At 43.2% G+C, this 24,836-nt stretch overlaps 2 protein-coding genes across 5 annotated transcripts in view; both read right to left on the bottom strand.

Annotated features, from left to right (window-relative positions):
• Positions 1-10,433, bottom strand: part of TONSL (tonsoku like, DNA repair protein) — a 37,854-nt gene extending 27,421 nt beyond the window's left edge. For 2 of the 4 annotated variants that reach the window (XM_069096992.1, XM_069096995.1), the window contains exons 1-9: positions 10,275-10,433; positions 8,046-8,141; positions 6,446-6,588; positions 5,433-5,616; positions 4,549-4,678; positions 3,109-3,280; positions 2,796-2,910; positions 1,899-2,047; positions 1,503-1,655 (exon numbers count right to left, since the gene is read on the bottom strand). In XM_069096992.1, the coding sequence (XP_068953093.1) occupies positions 1,503-1,655; positions 1,899-2,047; positions 2,796-2,910; positions 3,109-3,280; positions 4,549-4,678; positions 5,433-5,616; positions 6,446-6,588; positions 8,046-8,141; positions 10,275-10,299 (1,167 nt within the window). In that variant the 5' untranslated portion in view covers positions 10,300-10,433. Of the gene's footprint in view, positions 1-1,502; positions 1,656-1,898; positions 2,048-2,795; positions 2,911-3,108; positions 3,281-4,548; positions 4,679-5,432; positions 5,617-5,801; positions 5,861-6,445; positions 6,589-8,045; positions 8,142-10,274 lie in introns of those variants that run through there. The other 2 variants (XM_069096994.1, XM_069096996.1) reach the window with 2 other exon arrangements.
• A 6,843-nt stretch (positions 10,434-17,276) lies between these two features.
• Positions 17,277-24,836, bottom strand: part of ZFTRAF1 (zinc finger TRAF-type containing 1) — a 48,565-nt gene continuing 41,005 nt past the window's right edge. The window contains exon 4 of the mRNA XM_069096990.1: positions 17,277-24,145. Within this exon, the coding sequence (XP_068953091.1) occupies positions 23,754-24,145 (392 nt within the window). The 3' untranslated portion in view covers positions 17,277-23,753. The remainder of the gene's footprint in view (positions 24,146-24,836) is intronic.

Here is a 24,836-nt window from a genome sequence, read left to right as displayed (position 1 = left end):
GAGGAAAGGAAGCGGAGGTATCTTTTGTCTTCTCAAGGAGTTTAGCAACAAAAGGGAGGAGAGATATAGAAGAATAACTATCAGAGATGGATGATCAAATGAAGATGGGGGAGACATGGGCATGTTTGTAGGCATAGGAAGAAGCAACTAGTAGACAGGAAGAGACTGAAGATAAGAGTGGAGATGATAGAAGGCGCTATTTGCTGAAGAAGGGATGGAATGAGATCACTTGTATACATAGAGGTATTTCCTTGAAGAAGAGTCACCTTATTATATAAGGATCAAATACAATCTCCTGTTTGGCATTAAAAACTCTTCACAATCTAGCTCCATCTACCTTTCCGGGCTTATTGAAAGAAATTATTATTAATAACAAATTATTAATATTAGCTTCCAGGGGTTTTTCTCTTTTTACTTCCTCATTCAAAGCCCAGTCCTTGTAGGTTAAGTCAATCTCTTAAGGGCAGGACTGATCATGAGATTGGCCCAAAAAAGCATTAGGCTCATACCCTTGAAACCCCACCATTGTTCAATATAATTGGTGTGGGTAGAGATGGATCCATTAGTTTGGACTGCTGAAGGCTGAGTCTCAAGATCAAGTCAAATTCTTAGGATGAACCTGAAGACTTTCAGCCTACCTCCTCATTAATATGTTCACCCCCTCATTGATTGTTCACCAATCAGGGTTGATCTTCACCTGTCAGTGGCACCTATTTTTTCAAAGGTATTTAAGCATTCAATGATTGCCATATGGGGTTTTCTTGGCAAAGAGTAATTTGCCTTTTCCTTCTCTGATGGATTACGTTAAGTGATAAAAGAGGTTAAGTGACTTGCCCAGAGTCACACAGCAAGTGAGGGTCTGAGGCCAGATCTGAATGCAGGTCCAGCACTATCCACTGAGCCATCTAGCTGCCTTTTACACTTACTTACACACACACACACACACACACACACACACACACACACACACACACACACACACACACAGACACACACACACACGGTTTCCTAAAGTCTTAGTACAGTTTTAAGCTGTAATATATATAAGCTGATATATACATATTCATATATATCTTAAATGCATACATGTCTGTTCTCCCATTAGAATGCAGGCTCATGGATGGCATGGAAATTCGTTTTCCTCTGTATACCCCCAGAACCCAGTACAGAAATCATTGAGAGATATAACAAAAGACCCTGCCTATGCCCTGAAATGCCTTCTGGTGTAATGAGACAAACTTATCCTAGTATTGGATATATTATAAATATGAAACATGATGTTAACAAACATTTTGAGGGCTCCTTGGTCTCAAGGTGGGTTATATGGACTTATTCAGGAAAAAATAATACAAAAGAACACATAGCCAAGTATAAGACTAACTACAACTGAACCAAGTGTGGGAGATGGAGCTCAATGGAATCCGTCAGGTGAATAAAAGGACGTTCCTTAGAGAAGGAAGGAACAGAGCAGCAAGTCTGAAGAAGTGGACGAGGCAGTTTACCTCCAGAGGGTTGCCCTTCCGTAAGCTCAGCTCCTCCTCATAGTGTTCCACAGCCTGACTATAGTTCTTCAGGTCCCCAAAGGTGGCAGCCAATGAGACGTGAATGACAGCCAACTCCTGCTTTGGTATCTTCAGAGATTTAGCAAACTGCAACTGAATGGGAGCAGTCCCGTTAAGGAGGCATCCTTTCTGATTCCTCATCCATAGCTTTCCAACTCCCTCCTGATTTTTCTTAGCCTTGGATCATTCTTTCAACTCAACTCTGTTCACCCTCCCACCTGATACATCCTGGAAGGCTTCTTGAAGAAAGTCCATCTCCAAAAAGGAATGGCCCTGATACAATGGAAGGGTGAACTCCACCCCATCAAATCCAGCTTGCAGGGGGCACTCCCTTACTTGTTTCTGGTAGGCCTCAGCTGCCTTGGGGAAGTCTCCAGATTTAGAGAACAGGTCCCCAAGCTGCTCACAGATGCCCAGGGCTTCCTGCAGGTCACCTCGCTCAGCCTCCTCGAGCCTTTGCTGCAGAATCACCACTTTCAGCACTGCTTGGATATGTGATGGAGAGGGAATCCAGAAAGTGAGATGTTATAACAGCTCATGTTTTTCAAAATTTTCTTATGTGATACTGCAATAACCCTGTGAGGTTGTTTGCAAAGGTATTATTGCTCCTATTTTACAGATAAAAAAAAGTTAATACTGATATAGTTTATTAAGCATTTTTGTCACAAGAGCCCCATGAAGTAGGTAGTGGAGGTATTATTGTACCCATTTTGGAGACAAGTTAACAGACTCAGAAAGAGAATGACCTGGCCAAGTTCACATAGCTAGTCAGTGGCAGAGTCAGAACTAAAAGTCAGATTTCAAATCCCAAATCAGCAGCTCATTCCATTGTACAATACTGCCCCCTTAAGGAAGGGTGACACATCATTATCATCTTCATCATCATGATCATCCTCAACATCACTATTCATTTGCCTGTCTTGGAAGTAACCAAAGCATCTATTATCATGTTCATTTTACCTGCCCAAAACCATGTTAAATGTATTAATTAATGTATTAAATATAATTAATGTATTATATGTAAGAGACAGATTTAGAACCATGGTCTTTTGGTTCCTTATACAGTGCTCTTTCCATGATTCTTCTCTAGTAAGTTAGTGAGAACTAGAACTGCGATCTATGTTTCTTGGTTCCCAAAATATTCTAATATATCATGTTGCTAGGTCAGAAATCTGAAAGGGAAGGAAGGAGCCCAGCCCAGTACCCCTGGAAGCAATCCAATTCAAGCCTCACCATACTTGAGGTTTCTGCAGATCGTATGCCGCTGCCTAGGCTGCTGGGAGCCTAGCCTGTAGGCCTTCTTTAGGGCTCTCTTGGCAGCCACAAAATCCCCCAAGTCCTGGAGGATCTGAAGAACAAAGGAAGGAAATGTTCAAATCCTTATCCTGGTCCATACCTCACCCTTTCCAAACTTCTGAGGTATCCCTAAGAGATACCATAGGGACAGAGCAACTAACCCTGTCCTATGGTCTCTAAAAGATATGATGCCCACAGACATCAGACTATGGACTCAGGCAGAAATGGGACATAAGGAACCGCTGATTACCTGGGCAACAACAACACAACACTCGCTTTCCATGAACTTCCTCTTCATGATTCGGGCACATTCCCGTGCTCCCTCCAGGCAGCGCATGGCCTTTGAGTGCTGCCCACCCCGCCAGTGGATAGTGCCTAGATTGTATCGAGCACGAAAAAGATCCTCGTATAGGTGATTTTGCCTGTAATCAGGAAGAAAATAAGACTCAAAGGCACTCAAAAATCTTCCTACTTTGCTCAACCCTCCACAGCTCAAACCAAACAAGATAGCTGCTGTTTGGCAATACTCTATACTCCATACAACCTGGACTAGTCTCTGACCCAATGCACCTTGTGCTCTCCTGCTTCTAGGACTCTGCTCATGCTGTTTCCTCTCCCATACAAAATAATTTCCTCTTTAAATGATGAACTTATCAAACATTGAACACAAACCTCTCAGGACACAAAGAGAAAATGAGGACTGTATATGAAACTATGAACTTCTATTATATACAGATTTTTTTTAAGATTATGGGCTCCTCAAAGGAAGAGCTTTTTTCTATCTTTCTATCTAGAGCATGTAGCCCAGTGCCAGGCGCATAGTTGGCACTTAATAAATACTTATTGAATGATAAATATATATTAAATTTAACATGATGGATAGTAACAAAATTGCTCTGCTTGCCTGTGTCCCTTTCTGAACATTCTTCTGCTTTTTGTGTCTTTTTTGTTTCATTAATGTTTTTTTCCACTTCTCAACAGAAGCCATCCATTGTAATAAATAAGTATAGTAAAACAAAACTAATGCAGTAGTGACCATATCTGAAAACTTCTATCTTGTTCTATACTTCTAGTCCTCCGCTTCTTCACTCACTGAATTTCTATTTTTCCTGTAAAGTCCAGCTCAAATGCTACCTCTTCGATTAAGTTGACACCCAGCCATCAGTTACAATCTTCCCCTTTAGACTTCACATCATACTTTGTTCTATACTTTCTCAATACACTTATGATATAATACAGTGTAATAATAATTCTCAAATACTGTTTGTATCTTATTCCCCTAATTTAAAAATCTTACCTAAACCCTGTCTTTCCAATGCCTAGCTCAGTGCCTTGAACACAATAAAAAATGTTTATTGAAATAAACTGCTTCACAAAAGGTGTTTTTTTAAAAATATGTGTATATATAGCCTGATTCCTTCTTCAAGGCAGAGCACCCACAAGCCAGGTCTATCTTCATCAAACTGATGTTTCTTTAGGGCAAGGGCTGTGACAAGAGAATACTTAGAGCTGTTTCACTGACCAGGCTCAAGTCCTGGGGCAGGGAGTGCAACCCTTTTGTTAAGAATCAACAAGTCAACAAATCAACAAAAATGATTCCCCATTGTCCCAATCTCTTGGGACTCTACTTTGAAGCACCCAATTCACAGGGTTGGGCTGGCAGAAGGGACCCTGGGAATGAGAGACTTACTCAGAAAGAAAGATGCTCTTCTTGATATAGTCACTACACAGGGCTGACTGCTTCAGACTGTCAAAGGTAAGGCCCAAGTTGAGGTAGAGACGGGTCCTCATCTCACTCAGTTCCTTCTGGGTCAGGACTCCTAAAAAAATCCCCCAACCCAGGCCTTCAGTGAGTCAAATGACACTCCATTCTCTTTCCAAGGTCTCCAATGTACTCTGTCCACTTTTCAAACACCCAGTGTGATCCCTATTTCCTTTCCTCAACACACTTTCACCAACGATCTCTTTGGTATTATCCCCGAGGAAAAAAAGTGAGGCACTGGAAAACTTTAAATTTCATTTGCATTTGGTGATGGAAAGTAGGGCTATGTTTCCCTTCTAAGAAGAGAAGCTCCACAAGTCTCCACCATCAAACCGGGGACTTTTCAAAAGCAGGGGTTACACTTTTCCTATAAGGTCAGGAGTTTTAACAAGTATGGAAACTATGTCTCCACCTCAGATGAAGGATTAACCAAGGGCAGAGGCTATATATATTCCTTATTATAATTTTCAAGGGCTTTGCACAAGGCCGTCATTTCCCACTTGGGAAATGGAAATTTCTCTCCGACTCAAGGAACAAGGAAGTCAGTGGGTCTCTCCTAATAGCTACCTTTCCAAGGTCAAGTAGGTAGGTCATTCTCACAAACCCAGGAAGCTGAGGAATGTCAACAAACTAGAGAAACTGATGTAACCCTGGTTCATGGCTGGAAAACAGGTCAGGATCCTAAAGCACTTCCTCTGCCCCCAACCTTAGAAAGCTGGATGATGGATAAACAGGTGTTCTTTCTGTCCTGATCCCTACCTTGGAGCAAAAGATAGCCCTCCCCTTCCTTTGCTATCCATAGGGGAACTCACTCTCTAACTCCTCATCCACTATTGCCAAGCTCTTCTCAAAGGCAGTCTGTGCCTGCAGGAGTGCATCAACTGATTGGCTGTGGTCATAGCTGGCCAGATAAGTTCTGCCAATGGTTGCCCAGGCCCTCTGCTGCTCAATGTAGCTGGACAAGGACTCTGCCAGTTCTAGATGGCGATGTTGGTGCTAGGGATAAAATGAGACAGTCAATTTTAAGTTATCACAAACATATACACACAGAGCCACCACTCAGATGTAAACCTCCCCAAACAAAAAATATATAGTAATGAAAGGCCAGAATCTTCAGTTCCCACAACTTCCTCCTCCCTTCTAGAAACCTTATTCAAGTCAACAAGGATTTATTTGAGTACCTGCTATGTGCAAGGACCTATGCTAGGATAAGTTCAGCTTATCCTGGTAGCCTTGATCACTCTAGCAACTGAATGGGGATGAAAAAAAGAGCCCTATATTAATATCTTATCAACTATATAACATATGTGAGAAAGACACACACAAAAAGGCCAAGTTTAGAAAGGTTTCTTCGTTGCCCAGTATAGGGGAGGATGTGTTGGACCAAGAAGTCCCAATTCTAATAATTTACTATGTAAACTTGAGCAAGTCCCTTCCTTTCTCTAGGTGTCAAAATGAACTGAATGAATGAGGGCCCTTCTGGTTTTGAACATTTTTAATAGTATGGTCAGTTTCAATGCTTAGTATATATTACATGCTAATTAGCAACTGCTAATTAAGTCCCAACTTAACAGACTATAGACAAACTAATGATTCCCTCCCTGTAGGGGAAGACACAGTCACTTCCCAAAAGTAAAGTCATGTTTCTGTTTCATCCCAAGCACTTTCCAAGGGGGAGGAGTGGCTGCCTGTATGACACTCCAATCACAGATTAAGTATTTGCTCAGACCTCTGTGCTAGCAGCAGAGTGGGAGTAGGGGAAGGGACAGGGAATGGCTTACTGCTCCCCACCTATTTGTCTCTTGACAAGGGGCTCCCATCATACCTTCAAGGCAGCTGTGTAATCCTCCAGCTCTGCCAGCCGCTCACCAATTTTTCGGTGGGCCACAGCACATCCCAGCACATCCCCAGTGATTTCCAGTAGATGAAGCTCCTGTTGGTGCTCAGCCAATGCTTCCCTGTAGCTGCCTGAATCAGCCCAGGAAAAAGGAGAGCCACTGTCAAGCTGGGGTGAAGGAAAGGAGGCAGGATCCACCAAAGGACAGATATTGCTTGTAGTCAAGTGCAGTCCCATCCATCTGACCCCATGATGCTTAGGCAGTAGGGCTAGATGTTACATGGGTTCACTTCACCTTAGGTCTGGTCTATCACCTTCTCTAGTTCTCCCCAGCCTACAAAAGGCTCAGTAGAAAACAGGGCGAATCACTGACTACTTACAGCACTCTTCATAGTCACGATAGTCCTTTTAGGCTGTGGGCCAAATACAAACTGACAAAAAGCCCTAACTGGTCTACTGTGCTGAGTTCCTCCCTCAAACTACCTTTATTCAGGGGCTCCCCCAATCAGCCTTGTTCTCTTAGCTCAAGCCTCTCTGCCCATTGGTCAAGATGCCCATTTCCTCTTTTTCCTTATTCCCAGTCCTTTCTTCTACATCACTGCCACCTCCTCCAGAAAGCACTCACTAAGCCACCAGCGCAATACCTGGTCTCTTTCTCATTCAGTACACCATTATGATTACTGTATGAAACACCTACTGGTTCTGTTTATGGTCTACTTCTCTGTTAGACCATGGAACCTTTAAAGGTAGGGCTGTCTTCCTGTCAAAGAATACTCCAAATTCATGTGATAATTCCCCCATTAGACCCATAGCTCTGTGAGGCTATGGCTATGTCTCCCCACTAATCATGCAACAAACCTTCCTTCCTTTCTTTCCTAACAATCATATCTGTCCAAAAGTGGCACATGCTACTTTAGGATGTAGTGGGTTCCTCATCATTGAATGTATTTGAGCAGGGGCTGAATGTCTACTTGTCTGGGATGTTATAGAGAGAATTCCTGGCCAGGTAAGGGTTGCCTTGAATCACCTCCAAGACACCTTTCAAGACTGCGATTCTATCCATCATTTTATCCTAAGACTCTAAGTTAAAATTGGTTCTGAGGCCACTAAGAAAGTCACCATTGTTTTCACTGTTCAGCCCACTGGTTATAAACCTTTACAACATAACCAATGTTTAACTCGAAGGTATTTGTAGAACTTATATCTGATTACATGCCGCTATGGGGGGAGGGAGGGGGAAAAAATTTGAAATTTAAGAGATTGTGGAACTGAATGATGCAATCTAAAAGTAAATAAAAAGACATCAATAAAAAAGAGAAAGTCACCACTGACTCTCTGTCTCTCGACTTGTACCAAAACTGCCAACGTGAAACCCCAAGGAACCTCAAATAAGGCCCAGGAAGAAAGATTTTTTTCCCTCATATACTCAGGATTGTCTGTATCAGGAACTTTGCTGTGCCACAGGTGAAGAGAGGTTATCCAGTTCTGCCTCTCTATTACAGACAAAGGGAGAACCTGAGAACCCAAACTTTCATGCTCCATCCCCTCCCTTAGGGGTGATGACTTGACTGTCTAAAGCAAAACTTACCATGGCTAGCCAAAATCTCCCCCAGCTGATTGCAGAGAACAGCCTCCTCCTTCAGGTGTCCATTCTTCTGGGCCTTGGCCTTGGCCTTCTTTAACTCTAGGGGAGATGACTAAAAGCTTTAAAGGATGGTCCCCACCACCCATCTCTAAGGGAGTTAGGTGGCTCAGTGGATAAAGCATTGGATTGAATCAGGAAGACCTAATTTCAAATTCAGTTTCTGACACTTAATAGCTATGTGAATCTGGCTAAGTCACTTAACCCATATTTGCCCAGGCTTATTGAGGATAAAATGAGAGAGTATTTGTAAAGCATTTTGCAAACTTTAAAGTACTATGTAAATGCTAGCTATTGAAGAATGTGGGTGCTACTGGTAGATGATAAAACAGCCCTTAAAGGCCCTCACTCCATTGCAGAGATAGGAGGCCTTCACTGTTTATGAGGGAAGACTGGGAGGTGGAGTAGAAGACAGGTAAAGAAGCTGAGTTGACCTTCCTGCATTCAGATCTTTTACAGCATTTTGTACCTTAGTCTAATGAACTTAAAACATAAAAGGCTTTGTAATTATTTGTGTTTGTATGTCATCCCTCTAATGTGACTGTGAGCTCTACACGGGCCAGGGCTCTATCTTACCTAAACTTTGATCCTCCCTTGGCCCTCATCACAATGCTCCAAACAGTAGGCTCTTAATAAATGTGCCATACTCTCCTTTTGCCCCCATGGTTTTACTCATACTGGAAGGTCCTCTTTACTTGTAATTCCAACCAACTCTACTGTCACCTCTTCTAAGAAGCCTTCCCTAATACACTTGGCCAGTAATGAAATTCTCTCTTGGAACTCCCATAAGATCTGAATAAATGGAAAGAATATCAAGACAACTGAAACTGAATGCTATGAAACTAAAATAACCAAGTTTGGCACAAAGAAGATGTGAGAAGGCATCTTCCCTCTTTCTTTATAGAGGTGGGGGACTATGAGTGAGAGAAGCTGCATGTCAGACTTTTTTGACATGTGGTTATTTTTGCTTAACTTTTGTTTTTCTCTTTTTTATTCTTTGCTATAAGAGATGCCTCTGTAAGAGAAATGGTAAAGGGATATATTAAGAGACGAAGGGGCATAAAAACAAAAGATACAATGAATATTGAATAGTAATAACTAGCATTTATGTACTCTAAGGTTTACGGAGTGTCACATGTATATTTTCTCACTTTATACTCATAATAATCCTTTTAATTAGGTAAAAACAAGTATTGTTATCCCCATTTTACAAGTGGAGAAACTGAGGCTCAGAGAGGTAGTGTCTTCTCAATTGTCACACAGTTATTAAATGTTAGAAGAGGAGTTAAACCCAGGTCTTCTGGAAGCACTATTTACATGACATGACACTGTCTCATGCAATACTTTGTACTTCTATTGCACTTTTCATGCAATATCATGTATTGTATTGGCCTGGGTTGTGGTCTTATCCTCCTAATAAATGGGGGGAGGAGTCAGAAGCCCTGACATGGGATGGTCTGACACTAGGGAGGTGGTCTGAGAAGACTTGGGGTGACCAGGAATGTTCTGATGACCTGAGGAGAGAGGATGGTGAGGACCATAAGGAACCATAAGAGGTATATCTGATATTCTGAGATTCTGGAAGGTCACAGTCAGGGAGAGGTGGGCATCAAGGAAATCCCCCACCCCCACGGCATGACAGGGAGGACAAGAAGGGTAGGATACAAGGGGATACGGGGATATGGTTGGAAGGGAAAGGGGGAGACAGGTCCGAGAGGTCAAGGGGAAGGTGGGAGGGTTCTTAGGAGGACAACAGCAAAGGAAGAAGGCAGGTATCGGGGACTGAGAAGGGAGTGGGAGGAGAGTGAGTAGGTTGGAAGAAGGGGGAAATGAGTGGGGGAGGGACAGGAGGGTGGGAAGTGAGGGGAGCCAAGAGGGAAGCGAGTGAGGATGACAAGGGAGAAGTGAGTGGGGGACAAGGAGGAAGTGACTGGGGATCATGGGAGAATTAAGTGGGGGGGCCCCGGTGGAAGTGAGCGGGGAGACACGGGGGAAGCGAGTGAAGGCACAATGGAGAAGTGAGGTTGGGACGGAAGGAGGATCTGAGGCGGGATGGGGGAGGAGGGAAGGGAGCGAGGGGGCTGAGGAAGGTCCGAGGGGCAGGAAATGACCGGGACTGAAAGATGGGGTCTCGCAGGCCCATAACCCGGCCCTTGCCCGCTCCCCTTCACTCACGGCGAATCTCCCGTTCCTCGCTCATATCCCAGCCCCTCTGTCAGCCAGTCCAGGGAGCTGCCCCGGCAGCAGCGACCGCAGGAGGACCAGCAGCAGCAACATACCAAGCTGGCTTCCGCCGCTGCCTGTGTCTTCCCGCGCTCCGGCGGCAGCCCCACCTCCGTGCGCGCGCGCAGCCCCACCATTGGCTCGCAGCCCGCCTCCTCCCTCCTCCCCCAATCAGAAGGATTCCAAGGAGCCTGGAAGGCGTGGTAACTCCTAGACTGCCTGGACCTGTTAGCTCTGAGCTCTGCCTCCTGGGACCTCAAGTCCTAGCTAATAAGGCATTCTGGGAATGGCAATCGACTCCAGGAGAACCACATGGCATGCCGGGAAACGTCCAAAAGCCGTGATGAGTCACAATGCATTCTGGGTATTGTAGTCCGCGAAACGAAAGTCAGGGTGGAAATTGTATTCTGAGCAGGAAGAAAGCGCTCTGGGGATTGTTTTCTAGGGTAGTAATTTTGAACCCCTCCTCAAACGGGCCAGCCTTCAGTTTCCTAGGAAACTTCGTAGTGAGAGGGATTCATATTCGTTCTTCGAATAGAAAGGGAGACAGCTCCGAGAGGGTAGTTAACCTCCCTAAGGTCACAGAGCAAAACAGAAGGGTTCAGCAAGAAGCTGGCTCCCCAAACTTGGACCCAAAGAGGAATGCGGAGAATGCAGCTCTCCTTATTTGCAAAGGTAGAGGACCATAGGTGTGTAACGATGCATATCATGTCAGACTTGGTATTTCATTTTGATTTTCTTATATTCTTTATTAGGGCTCTTAGGGGGGGGGGGGGGATGTATTGGGAAATAAAGGTGATATAAAACCAAAATAAATAAATAACGACTTTTATTAAAAGAACCTGGGTCTCCTGACCCCTAAAGCAGCTAGTTGGCACAGCCGACAAGGGGGCCTTAAGTTAGGAAGACAAGCGTTCAAATTCTGTCTCAGACGTGGTCACTAGCTGTGACCATGAACAAGTCACTTAAGATCTGGCTGCCTCAGTTCCCTCATCTGTGAAAAGGATAACAACATCCCCTACCCCTCAAGAGTTTTTGTGAGGTTCAAACGAGTTAATAATTGTAAAGCACTTAGCACAGTGCCTGGGACATAATGTTCAGTTGTGTCTGACTTCTTGTGACTTTTTTGGGGGGTTTTCTTGGCAAAGATACTGGAGAGGTTTGCAATTTCCTTCTCCAGCATATTTTACAGATGAGGAAACTGAGGCAAACAGGGTTAAGTGACTTGCCCAAGGTCACATGGCTAGTTAAGTGTTTGAAGCCAGATTTGAATGTAGGGTGATGAGTCTTCCTGACTCCAGTTCTGGCACTCCATGTGTTTTTTTGTTGTTGTTTTTTTTTTTGCCACCTAGCTGTTCTCTGGCACATGGTAGGTACATAATAAATGTTGGCTGTTATTATTGTGACCCATCCTAGAGGTGGAATCAGAAAGACCTAAGTTCAAATCCTATCTCATACACTAGCTGTGTGACTTTTGGCAAGTCATGGAACTTCCTTCAGCTTCAGTTTCCCTAGCTATAAAATGGAGATAACAGCACCTATTTCAACAGAATGGTTGTGAGGATCAAATAAGATAAATAACAGCTATAAAACATTCTGCAAACCTTAAAGCACTATATAAATGCTAGCTAACTATTGAGGTTTCCCTACCCCACTGAAAAAAAGAGCTAAGCTCCCTATGCCTCTCGTGTTTTTTGAAATGAAGGGATACTCTATTTCCACTGGGAGAGCAGGGAGTACACAGGGACTGGAGGCAGCTTACTCCAAGGAGCTTCCTTTGACTGACTACCTCATCTTAAGCTCCTAAAACTCTGCTCTGAAGAATGCTTTCAACAAGACTCAGCTCCCTTTAGGGCCACAAATGGGAAGTTACTCAGCAAATATTCAGGTCTCCCTTGGACAGTTTATGTAATGGAGCTTCCTAAAAGCAGAAACTAGCATCTACACCATCCCATTGATTAATGCCCTCTTTAGACACCCTTTCAGCTAATGGATATACTTGCTGAATTACCTTGGGTAAGCCTCTGGGCTTCCCTCAGCTATCCTGTAAAATGGAAATTAAGAAAGACTTTTTTGACTTAAATGTCTGAAATAGGATAGAAGTAGGGTCAGAGTACAGGTACTGACCCCCTTTCTTTACTTTCCAGAGCAGGGCAGTAGCTTGGAAGAGGTAAGGGACTCTGGAAAGGTTTACTCTTAGAATTCTCTTTGTTCTCTCTTCCAGTCCCCCAACTTTTCACCAATTAGAAACTGACCAGGGTTAACCAGGTCTTCTTTCAAAATACAAATAAAAGAGAGAAATGAATCCATTAGTCATGAATCCATTGCTTTGCTGCTACCTAGATTCAACTGATGCCAAAATTGACTGCAAAGTTTACAGCTGAACTCACTACAATTCAAAGTCCCTTCATCAAAGCTTGCTTATACCTTCTTTACATACATTCTAACCGGTTTGGTATTTTAGAAGTGAAGTCAGGCACCACTAGAGCCAAGATACTCTTCACAAACAGCACATAGAAGAGCAGGTGGACAGCAAAGAGAAAAAAAACTTACAAAGTCCAAACTTTCAGGGCTAAAGAGTGCCCAAGCTCCACAGACCTCAATCTCCATAAATACAACCTTATAATACCCAGCCCAGGAGAAAAAAACAACAAAAAACCAAAACTCAGTGTTGACCTTTGATCAAATGAGGGTTAAATTACATTTGGTGTGTTCTCAGGCAGAAAGGGGAGGAGCCTAGAAATGGTAGGATGAAGAGGAGTAGAAGTGGGGTGGTAATAGAACTGAGTTCAAATTCCACCTTAGACACTAACTGTGGATGCCAACATGGTATAGTAAGAGAACTTTGTGTTTGGAGTAAGAGGTCCTGAGTTCAAATCACAGCTCTCCTGTATATTACCTATGTGACCTCAGATAAGTCATTTCCTTTATCTAGAAGGGCCTCAGTTTCCGCATCTGCAAAATGAAAGAGACTAGATGACCTTAAGTCTCTTCTAGCAGTAAATCTATGACCAGAGTCAAGTTAGTGTTTAAGAACCTACTATATGCCAAGCACTGGATACACAAAGTCAAAAATTAAAGTAGCTGCCCTCAAACAGCTTACATTCTATTCGTCAGTCAACTTTCATAATTCCTTACCACATGCCAGGCACAGTGTTAATTGCAGGGGATACAAAAAAGTGGGGAAAATAGACAATGCCTTCAATGAGCATATTCTTTCAATCTATCTATCTACACACAAAATAAAGCCAAGGGAATTTCTTGGAAGAAGCATTAATTGCTGTGGAATTAGGAAATCTCTCATGCAGGAAGGGGCTTATTATTCTGGATTGATATAAACTCACAGCCTTACATTCTCAGCCAATGTAATATTGAACATAACCTTTTCTTTAATGATTCTCACAATTTCAAACAAAAAGTGGTGTTATGACACAAGTCATTTGCCTCAACACTGAATTAATTGGGTAGGCTTTGTGAGTTCCTGGTATGATTTGTAGGGTTCTTCTATCTCTTCTTACTACTGGTATGGTCCTCTCTTCTTGGAGGTAGGAATTTACCAAATAAGCTTATTAAAACAGGCTAAGATAAAATGCTAAAATTCTCAAACATTCTTAAAGGAACAATTTATGATCATTTAGGAAGGGAGGACATGATTACTAAGAGCTGGTGAAGGTTCATCATAGTATTACAGACCTAGAAATGAAGAGAACCTTAGAGGTCATCTAAGTCAATTTGACAATTGATTAATCAAGAAAAGATTATTACAGTTGGAAACAGCAGTGGCTCTGGAAATGGAGGCTGTTCCAATGCTGCCCCGAGGCTTTTAACCTTGGGCAAACCACCTTATCCTTCAGTTTTCTCATCTGTAAAATAAAGAGGCTGGACTAGACAGCTGCTAGGAAGGATTTATAATCCTATGGCTAGGTCAGGCTAAAATCACCTTATTTTTAAAAATTGGGTTATTAGATCAAAAGACTGTTGTAAATATTCCTAAATGGGCTTATCATTAGATCAGAAAAATGTTGTAGATATTCCCGGATGTTAGAAAGCCATCTGACTCCCAATATGCTTTTGGACAAAATAAGACAGGTGGGCTAGACAAAGGATGGTAATGGCAGTTGGCTGCATTTAATTTACACTGTTAAGTCTATAAGAAGTTTTCCCTACAACTAGACCATCCGGTAAGTGATGAAAAAGTATTCATTGCCTTAGGTGCGTACAGAACTGGTTGGCCAACAGGATCCAAACAATGTTTGATTGGTTAATGTTGGGTATGAGTAATAAGCTAGCATGACAGTTCTTTATGGTACTTTCCATTTATGTCATTTGATCCTTTCTCTGTTGGGAGTTTCAAGATTTCATTCTTGGTTCTGTTCACTATATGTAAATTTCTTCAACCTGGAAGAAAGTGCATAGGCTCCATTTCATAACTGTTTCTATGGCTCCAGACTCTCAAGTTTACAATTCATAGCTATTCTTGGAAGGAACCTGAAATTGTCAGAAGTCAGATATTTATATAAGGGTGTCATTAAGTCATAACAATAAAGGGTTAGAACAGCAGGAGTGCATATAGAAACAAGGCACATGTCCTAGAGAGCAGAGACTGACTTTTGGTCTCCAGGGCTTGATATGGATTACTCTTTCCTTTGGATCAGGGGGTATGAGAAAAGGGATGTCTCTCAATACCCATCAACTTTCTATCCTTTATGATTTCTCAGACAGCAGCTGGCTGTGGTCATGGTTAGGGACAGCTGCCCTGGACTACCCTCTAGACTTCTTATCACTAGACTTCAATCACAGTGAGGTACAGTTGTTGACAGCTAGACTGTTTAAAGTGAATAACACTATTTGCTTTTATATGCCTATAGCTCCAGATCCACTGAGCTCCATATCTACACTGTTCACTGAGAGCTACTGTATTTCTGTACCTTGGCAAAATTATACTGGAGATGGGCCAATGTGTAGGAGAACGGATAAAACCTTAGGTTTCTAGTGGAACATCCAGCGTTTTCTCATTTTTTCTCTTGTTCAGTGTTTATCATCACTAACTTAATTGAAGTCATTGAAATGCTTTAATCACAATTGTGGATGACCTGAAGCTGAGAAATGTGATAGTCTGGAACTGGCCTGGGTTTTCATGCTTATTTCAAATTCATGCACATTTCTAAATGGGCCTACTTCCCTAGACCTCTCATTCCCATCTTCCATCTCTGTGCTTTTGCATTTACACAGGCTGTCCCACAGGCTTAGAATATGCCTTTCAGGGGCAGCCAGATAGCACATCAAGAGCACCAGCCCCAGAGTTGGGATGACCTGGGATCGAATACAGACACTTAGCACCCACCCAGAAACATCTGGCCGTGTAACCTTGAGCAAGTTACTTAACCCCAATTGCTTTAAAAAAAAATATGCCTTTCAAAGATTTAGCTCAGGTACTAACTTCTGCAGGAAGTCCTCTTTGATCCCTCTATTTCTTAGTGTTCTCTTCCTCTTCAAATTATATTTTATTTATCAGTTCATAGAGCCAGCCTGGTATAGTGGATAGAGGTCTCTGAGTCACAATGACCTTGGTACAAAAGCCCAGGGTCATATAACCAAGGCAAGTCACTTACCCTTTCCATGCCCCCAACAACTTGATGGCTAAGTTGCAGAAGAAATGTTTATTTTTCTCAATGGGGCTTTCTTCAGCAGGGAATTCCCCACATTAATAAAATCATAGATCTTGTCCAGCCCCCTCTTCCCCTCAAAAAACTGAGCACTTTTATGTAGGCTGGTGACTTAGCCTTTTTTTTTTGTCTTTTTATCCCGTCCCTAACATATAGTAGGCACATAATGTTACTGAATGTAATTGAATAGATAATATATTGGACAGCAAAACTGAAATCTTTAACTGGCTAAGAAAGTTTGAGAATTTCACTTTGGTTAAGAAATAAAATGTTCAAATACAAGACTGGGAAGGCTTTAATGAGCTGAAAGTTCAAAATGAGCAAAGTGTATAAGGCAGCTGCTAATATGATATGAAATTGAATTGCTAGAAACACAGTGGGAAGGAGGTAGGTTAATATATTATGCTCTGCCCTGTTCAAAACAATTACTTCTAAAGATTTTAGTGTTTAAATTATAGGATTTAGATTCTAGAAAGATCATTGGTAAGGTGGAGCATACACATGAAGGCATCTATGATGGAAAGGAGACTCATGTTATTTAAGAAACATTTGAGGAAAGTGGAGCTTTTTAATCTGAAGGGGAAAGAAAAAAGATTTAGAGAAACAAACATACCTCTTTTTCACATGCAGGAGGGATTTAAGTTTGATCTAAGTTACTTCAGAAGACAAAATGGTAGAAAATAAAGAGGCAGAATTCATTCAGTTCAATATAAGAATTTCCTAATGATTGGTGCTATCTAAAAAACAGCATCAAGTGGTTTAAGAAGTAAATCCCATTATCCAAGGTATTCAAACAGCGTAGAAGACTACTTACTGTCAGGGATATTGTAGATGGGGTTCCTTTATGGGGTGGGAAAGTAAAAGGTCCCTTCCAACTGAGATTCTCTAATTTTGATGTGGGTTCTAGTCCTAACTCCATTAACCAGCTATCTGACCTATACTTAATTTACTTAACCTTTGTAGGCTTGTTTTCTTATTATCTGCAAAATAGGTATTTTATCTGTCCTATCTCAAAAAATTAAAAGAGATAAAGGTATTTTAATGTGAGAAATGCTTGTGTTACTAGGAAGATTAGGGGGAGCCAGATCAAAATTAGTATATTCTCAGCTTTTGTGAGGTCCCAGCCAAAATGAGGGTATCAAACTGATACTCACCCAGCAAGGCTGGACCATTTCCCAAGTGAAGTGAAGATGCCAGCAAGAACAAGCAGAGACCCAAACCCAGGAGGTAATCCCTTCCCACCCCCACCCCTACCCCCACCTCCCTTTAAGGAAACACAGACAAAGCATAGTTTGGCAATTTTTTTTTAAACTACAGTTACATACAGAAAATATCCAAACAGAACGCAGACCACAAAAGTAACATAATGAATCATTCCCAACAGCGTTAAAAACACTTTTCTCTTGCTTTTGTTTAAAAATTATTTTTGTAAATTTCTCATTTTAAGTGAATCAAAGGATGTAGTGCTTGTGGAAGGGGAAGAAGGGAGAAGGGGAGAAGAGAGAGGAGGGGAAGAGAGAGGGAAGAGATGGATGGCTGAGCCCCTAATAAAACCCCAGGCCCAAGCCTCCTCCCCCATCTCTGGAGTCACTGGAGTCCAGTACTAAGTACCTGTCTCCTAAACATCCACCCTGCCCTTCCATCTGGACTTAAGGCCTCCAGAGTTTCCTGGTCTTCTTCCACTGTATCCACTCTGCCAACACTATCCCTGATCCCCTCCCCCATACCAATGGCTCTCTACTAGGCCCTCAGAAGAGAGCCTTAAAAGAACAAGACGACAAATTAAAAATCAGGTTAGGATACAAGGAGGACACATGATCCCGCAGACAAAGCATTAGTTTCTCTTCGTTTTAATTACTTTAATCTACATTCACTAGTTAAATAAATTACCCACAGTGAATACTGCAAGGAGGTTTGTGATCTGCCCGTCTCCCAATGGGGCACGAGACACTTGCTACAATCTTTCAAGATGCCCAGTTCAGAACCAGGCAGTAAGGCTCAGCTGCTGTGTATGAACATTACAGGGGCCATGGGGGCCTAGGGAAACCAGAGGAGAATACTGGGGAGTGAAAGAGGGGAGGGGTGGGAGCAGGGACTGTTTGGTGACTATGGGAGAAAGGCTGTGTAAAAACATCATGATTTATTTACAATTCTCTTTTGGACCATCACTGACGGACAGGTGCGCGCGCACACACACACACACACACACACACACACACTCATTCATTCACTCACACACATACCTTCCAACAGAAGGGGCCTAGGCTGTCTGGAGGGTAGAAAAATAACTTCCTGTCACCAGTACCAATTTGGCAAGGCATTTAAAAAACAAAACCAACCAGACAAGTCTCCTGAAAATGACCAACTTTCCTACTGAGGTGACATCTTCCTGAGCACACTCCCAACCTCAGAACTAGCCCTTTCCCCTCTTCCAGCTCAACCAAATCTAGGATCCTGCCCTCATCCTCAATAGGAGGCTCTAGGCAACATACTCAGGAGTTTTCTGTGGGAAGGAAGGTTGCTCATGTGCTGGGGTGGGGATGGAGGAAGGGGAGGCAGCAAAGAACAAGGAACACTGGTCCCCCTCTGTATCACACACAGCAGGGCCTTCTGGAAGCTAAAACATATAGACATACATACATGCACAAAGACATGCGCACACATGCACACACATACACACACACACACATACCTGTAGCTGTTCCCATGACAGGATATTATCAGACACCACAAAGCCCACTCTGTTGAAGATGGGAGGGGATAGTGATGCCCTTCATTATACTATTGGGGATACCACCCTGTCCAGTCTAACTGGCCATCTCCCTTGCCCACTTGCTAGAATTCTGGTGGACTGTCTGTGAAGGCACATGGTAAGAAATACCTACAATGTGGAAGGTCAGGGATGGGGGCACCATTTTATCACCTGGGTTCATGTGATAAGATTCATTGGAAAGAGTGCTAGTACAACATTTCTTAATTCAATGAAGGGACCAGGTGAAGAAAACTAACTTTCCTCTGGATTATCAACTTCACTCACCTTACATGAGAGCCACCCATTTGACCTCATGCCTACCCTCCCTTGACCCATGCCATATTTTATCAACTCCTGGTGCTGACAATGAAGATGTTGGGGTCACAGGTTGGTTTCACCATCATTCTCCCACCTGCTACTCCCATGCACACACACATTAACAGTAACAACAATAGCACTGAAGATCTCTCTAGTTATCATAAGAAGATGTGTCCCCATTTTTTTTCCAAGATAGAGCTTCTTAATCCTTAAAAAACAGAGGACATAACAGCTCTCAAGAGAATCTGCTAAAATACCAAGGGGACATATCTTACTCCCATGGGGTATTTTGAATACATTTAACAGTCACTCAAGAAACCAGAGAAAACAGTGCCATCATGAGAGAGGCCAGCATCATTCCTAGAGAGATACTACAGGGAGGCTATACCTTTCCCTACTCTTCCAATTCCTAGTCCCATTCATTAGTAGTTCCCTATCCACCCACCACCCTCCTTTTGCCCCTCACAAGACTTAACCAAAGAGATGAACTGGTACAAAGTCTGACAATACTCAACCCTGAAAAGTCAACAAGAATTCACTAACTCACCCAGTGATGTCTACCTGTACTACACAGGAACCAAGTCAATCATACCTGAAAAAGTCAGGGTGGAGGGAAGGGTAGAGACAACACTAAAGAACAGTGGAAAGTCTATATGTGGCTGCTCTTCAACAAAGGATGGCTGCTCCCCATCTGGAAATCCAAACCAAGGATTCTGTCTCCCTCCCCACCCCCTTTTAAGGTAAAAGAGGTGGCCAATAATCGATTAATAGATAGCACTTCTTGGGATGTCAGCTTATGAGAATGACCTCCCCATCATTGACAACACAAACACCCTCACATATCCAAATACACCCACATACCCACCTTTACGCCACCTGAAATTAGCCCATTTGGATTAGCAGCTGGGTTAACACTGGATTTTACCTGAGTATCTGGATGGTATAAGAGGACAATGCTGACGGTTTGGGGAATCCCTCCTTTGCAGAAGGAAGGGAGGCATGTGGGGTGGAGGAGAGAGGGTGAAAGGTGTTATTGGCAAAATGAGAAACTTGCCTAAACAGAATTTTTTACTTTAAAAGCTAAAAGCCTGGGCTTTCATGTACCTAGTGCATGTACCCTGGCCTTTAAGGAAGTATTTTTTAAAATTCACTTGCAAATCTCTTCCCCTCAACCTCACTCCCTCTGATACTTCCTAAGGGTGAGAGGTTGAGGTAGGGAACACAGCCCAGAAAAAATATCTTCTCTATGCCTTTTCTCAGCCCCACAGGATAAGCTATGTCTACCTGACCTCTTCTGAATTTTGTCTTGTATTTACACAGCAGAGAACCTGTCACCTAGATGTCAATCACATTTCTTCACACCTAGTGGAAGCTCCTTTCACCTATGCTTCCTCCTGGAGATGCCTGGAACTCAATGAAACTTTAATATTCATTATTAGAAGTCCTATGAGGGCCTGAGGATGGAGATACAAGAGATCAGATTTCTTTCCTAATAGTAAAAGGGGGATGGGCGGGGGGGGGGAGAGCAGGGAGAAGGAACAGTTCAGGGGATCCTAGAGTGCTCAGGGTGGAGGAATTTCCTCAGTCAGGACCCTAGAAAAGCTCTGACCCAGTTGGCAGCAAATACTGAATTTCATCACAGATGACCCAGGCACACTGCAGGAAAGAAGAACAAATCTTGGCTAAAAAAAATTATTGAGCCTGACTGTATATGGAGTGTTTCGCATCAGGATTCCCACTGCCAAGAAAGGGGCAAGAAATTATATCTATGTTTAGGGGAGGAGGAGAATGACCCTGGTGCTTGGTATAGCCTGACCATCATTCTTTGAGAAGGTCTGGGCTCTTGCCATGCAGCCTCCTAACCTCATCACCTTCAAATCTAAGAAAGACCTGCTACTTTTTCCTTCACAACCTCTGAACAGAATAAATAAATGATTCTTGAGGTCAGAAGTTCTCAATTGGCACCCCATAAGCTGGCAATGTCCTGAAAGGTCCCACACATATCCAACTCCTTGAAAGGACTCAGACCAAAAGTAAGCATAGTGCAGGAAGTTGACCTTAAGACCCCCAATCTATGAAGATAGTTACCATATCACTCCAAAGGACAAATGCTCTGGTTAATTTGGTAGCACCTTGGTCACTCCTCTTTACCAAATGGGTAAGTGGGGTGGAATCTGACTTAATTTTACAAGTACATGATGATGAAAGAGTGGGTCTAGTTTAAAGCAGGATTTGAGGAGAAAAGAGGAAAGAGGAGGACTGAAGGAAATATGGTTCTTTGGTATTTGATCAACAAAAAAGCTATAATGGGTAACATTCTTTCAGAGCAAGGGGTAGGAGGAAGGGGGAAGGAGAAAAAGTTGTTGGTATGCAGTCTCCAGGCAGCTTTCAGGGGGCACTGAGAGGAGGGACTGGGATCAGAAGAGTATAGAGCAAAGAGAGGCTCTCCCCATACTTGCCCTTTCAACATTCCACTTTACCACAGACCAAAAAAAAAAAAAGCTTTGTCAGGAAAACACTGTACCTTTCTCCTCTTATACCACCCCCCTCCCCATACATTCACACAAACGTGCAGAGCATGCATGCATATGCACATGCATGCATGCACTCACACTCACACTCTCTTACACACACACATATGTACCATATACACACATTCACACCTATCTCTAGCAAAAGCTAAAATCCACCTATGGGTCAACAAGACAATTTTTGGAAACCACTTATAAATCACCGTAGGGCTCACTCTAAAAGATTATGTTGCCTTTACCTCCTGAGGGTCACTGAGTCACTGACACACAAGTTTCACCAGTTTACCACTGGTCACAACAGGAGAAAATGTAACCATGCCAGACTGGGAAGAGATGACCTACATCAAGGGAAAACCCAAAGCAGAGAAGCCACAAGTATTGCAGTCTCAAAGTGGATTTTACATGATGTACAATTGGATTGATCCAGTTATTACACAGACACAGTACAAAACCATGTCCCAAAGTGGCCAATGTGATGGGAGTAAGCTGACCTTAGACACCCTCTACTAGCCACAATTCCATAGGACAGTTTCCCTCCACAACTAAGTCACATACTTCACTTTGCTAAACAGTGTTGAGCAAATATCCCTGTAGAACTCTTCACAGTTTGGTGAACGGCTATACTGGGCCTGTCCACAAACATGCCAGAGACTTTTTATATAAAATATATACTTTCTCACACTGGAAAATTGTGTAATTGCTAGAAGAGCCTCTAAAGAGGTTAATTTCTTTTTTTTCTGGGAAGAGACAGAATTTCACCCTGCATTCCGAAAATGTCTGTTGAGCCCCAAAGGCATCGTCCTGTCTCAATGAGAACTGCAGCCTGGGCTATATTTGGCAAGTGGGTAGGGACCAGAGTGGGAGGCAGGGTACGGAACATGAAAATACGTTGTTAGCCTATGGTATTCCTTTTTTTCATGATTGAACATAATACAAAAACGAATGAGAGCTCCATTATTTTAAGTGCAGGTTTCTGGGGACCCCGAAGGAGCTGGAGTGAGACTGGAAGAGGAACGAGAGAAGCAAACAGCTTATTCCCATGTGCCATAAATATTAACCTGAAGATAATGCCCTGGGAACCCAGTCAAAAGCATGAGGATTCTGTGCTAGGAATTAACAAAAACTCACCCCAGGGATCTAGGCCTAGAAGTCAATCCTCAGTCTGAAGTTAGCTCCCTTGCCCCTTAAGCTGGTCTCTCCCAAAGGCCTCAGGACACCTTGGAGAGGGGGGGAAAAAAGGGGACACACACGTTGGGAGGGGAATGGGAGAAGATGAGGAGGGCCCAGCTTCACACATCAGACAGCTTAAAGCAGCCCTTCCATCTCTGTCTACTTCCCAGATACCTGAGAGGTGGATGGCATGGGATGGTGCATTCCTTACATGAGGATTTCCCTCATTCCCCATCATCCAGCCCCTATCCCCAGAAACTTAGGCCTCACCTTGTTAGGTTTCTCAAAGATACCATAACATTCCCATTGGTCTTTCCTGTGGATAAGTAGATTAAAAAAAGGAAAAGGAAGCTGGACAGCTTTCTGCCCTTTCCAATTCCCTATTTGACTGCATAAAATCAAAGAAAATAGTATTTTCAAATGTTAAACCAGAGCTAGACTTCTCCACCCAAACAAAAGAAAAAAATAGGAAACAATGTTGCCTTTTTAATTTCAATCAAATATGCTGTCTAAAGTCAGCCAGGATCCCCTGAGCCCCCATGCATCAGGAAATTGTGCACTTAACCATGAACAAGCCAACACTGCTCTGCCACAATGTAACAGAGTAACAGGGCATGACTCGCTGTTTTCCTACAGGCTCCCTGGCAGATGATGGTGACGCTGCAGAGGTCTCCACTGCTGTCTAGCTCCCCACTGACCTGGCCTGCGGGGGCAGCTGGGCCGGCTGTTGGTTGGGGAAGGCCCTGGCCCAGGGTATCTAGGAGAGGGGAAAAAAGAAGGCAGGCTGTGGCTGCTTACATTGTTGCATACGCATGCAGACTTTGTTCCAATTGGTTTGGGTGTTTTTTTTTTGTTTTTGTTTCCTCCCTCCTTTTTCTAAAATGATCCGATTATATTGTGAAATCACAACTGGTGCAGGCTGCCCAGACGAGGTAAGTACGGTTCAGTGGTGCTTTCTTTCTCCTTGAGCTTGCCAGCATGACCCCAGCCCTGCCTATTTCTGTATCTGGAATATAAAGAGCCGTAGGTTGATGTTCTTGGCGGCCAGAAGTTTGTTACACTCCACGGAGTCTATGATGGGGAGTGGCACATAGTCGGTCTCGTTGTTCTCATTGGTAAAGACAAAGTGATAGATCACAGGGTTGATTTTCACATCATCATAGGGCCCCTTGAGCAGGAGGAAGGAGCACTCCATGGGGGAGCTGATCTTGCTCTTCAGGATGAGCTGAAAGGAGAGGGTGCGCTTACAGGACAAATTTGGGTTCCTCTCAGAGTCGTTCACCCGTGCCTTCAGGACCCACGTCTGGCTCAGCACAATGAACCTCGGCGTCTCATAGTAGAGGCGTGTGATAAAATCATCTGTACGGTACGGTCGGAACTGAACTTCTGCAATGGCACAGAAAGGGACGGGGAAGAAAGACCAAGAAGTTATTGAGGGCCATCAGCAGGGTGGACAACCAGCTCACATTACCTGGGGCTACCGTGTGGAGCCTTCCTCAGAACGGATGAAGACCGAAGGGGTCCAACCGCTCGAAGCTGGGTAAATCTCAGGAAGAATGTGACTTACCGAGAAGAAACTCAATGCACTTTAATTTTTAAATGACAAGTTAACTACAGGAAGATTTTCAGATGCATAAGCTTTGGGGGGGAAATAAGATAAAATACAAACATGGTTAATTAAAGTCAGCTGAAGAGAGACAATAGGTTGCAAGAGGTAAACAGCAAACCACTCTGTGGTATATACCAGGAGCTAAATAACAACATATTACATACCCCAAATAGTCATTCCTTAGCAGGTCCAACCTGTGCTATTAATTTTTATACTTTAATTGGGCTGACATTTAGAAGCATCCTGTAATTCTAAAGTCTTGAGCAAAAATTCTTCTGTTCTATAGGGCCCTGCCAGGCACTGGGTGGGTGAGTGGGTAGCTCCTAGAACTGGTAACTGGCACCAGTTATGGCTTTGGGAGACTAGCTCATGGCGTGTGTGCCCACAATGGAGTAGGGGCGGAGAACAAGCAGAACACACAGACAGGATACGGTTCTGAGAACAATGTGCATTTTATTTGGATTTGGA

The sequence above is a fragment of the Petaurus breviceps genome, unplaced genomic scaffold (assembly GCF_028583685.1).
Source record: "Petaurus breviceps papuanus isolate PSGF00001 unplaced genomic scaffold, PetGlider_PUasm1.0 350, whole genome shotgun sequence".
NCBI lineage: Eukaryota > Metazoa > Chordata > Mammalia > Diprotodontia > Petauridae > Petaurus > Petaurus breviceps.
Note: the sequence above shows the minus strand (reverse complement) of the source record. Positions and strands in the feature narration are given on the sequence as shown.